We start from the raw sequence: 959 nt of genomic DNA, 5'->3' as shown, positions 1-959 counted from the left end.
CAACACTTCAGGGTCATCAGGTGCTTTGGTTTTGTTTTGTTTTACTGAGACTTCATAAGAATGGATGGGAGATTGACAGAAGAGCCTTTTACAACTAGAAAGTTATTTCCAAATTTAGTTTGTCCCTCGGCTGGTTGTTTTAAAATTTAAAAACTGTTACAGAACAAGACCCAGATCAGCGTGAGGTTTTCGTCCCAGTTCCCCATCTGTGTGTGTCACTGTGAGAAGCGCTGCTGTGCCAAATCATACAGTAATAGCCTCATCCTCAGACTGGAGCCCGGAGATGAGTAAAATCCCTGCATTGGTCGAAGCATCTTTGGATCCAGAGAAGCGGCTGGGGACTCCAGAGCTCTGGCCCTTATCTGAGTCTGAGTAGTAGTTCAGGAGATACCGGGGAGGACTCCCTGGCTTCTGCTGGTACCAGGATATCCTGTAGCTACCAACATTGATGCCACTGCGCAAGGTGCAGGTGAGTCTGGCTGATGCTCCAGGAGATGCTGAGAGGGAGGCCGGCTGAGTCACCACAGACTGGGAGAGGGAACCTGGAAACACAGGCATTTATAGGCTTTAAGGGGGAAACCAAGGTAATATTTTTTTTAGGGATCTTTGACAGAAGAGTCAGAATCAGGCTGTGTGGCTGACCCTGGTCTCTGAGGCCTTTTCCTACCTGTGCAGTGAGAGAGGAGCAGGAAGAGGAGAGGAGTCCAGGCCATGGTGGACACTGCCTCTTACCCCGCAGTGGGACTGGGCTGCCCCAGGCCTCCTTTTCTTCCCACCCTCTGCAGAGGAGGGGCTGCTCATGCAAATGTGTTTCCAGGCAGGGACTGCCCAGCCCCTCCTTGAGACCTGGGGATGCAGCTCAGCTCTCTCTGCAGACTGAGCGGGAGGAAGGTTTGCTTTTCTTCTTGCAAGGTCCTGGGAGGAAGCACCTGTTGAGACCATACACAGGTCCCTGCTCA

The 959-nt window shown here is 51.7% G+C and overlaps 1 gene segment (V, D, J or C); it reads right to left on the bottom strand.

Annotated features, from left to right (window-relative positions):
* Nucleotides 1–243: 243 nt before the first annotated feature.
* LOC115833758 lies at nt 244–713 on the bottom strand. The segment is given in 2 exon segments: nt 244–542; nt 668–713. Coding segments are annotated over 2 exon segments (345 nt in total).
* Between the last annotated feature and the right edge of the window lie 246 nt (nt 714–959).

Source organism: Nomascus leucogenys, unplaced genomic scaffold (assembly GCF_006542625.1).
Source record: "Nomascus leucogenys isolate Asia unplaced genomic scaffold, Asia_NLE_v1 000328F_1733536_qpdss1688270sc, whole genome shotgun sequence".
Lineage (NCBI taxonomy): Eukaryota > Metazoa > Chordata > Mammalia > Primates > Hylobatidae > Nomascus > Nomascus leucogenys.
This window is presented reverse-complemented; position numbering and strand designations above follow the sequence as displayed.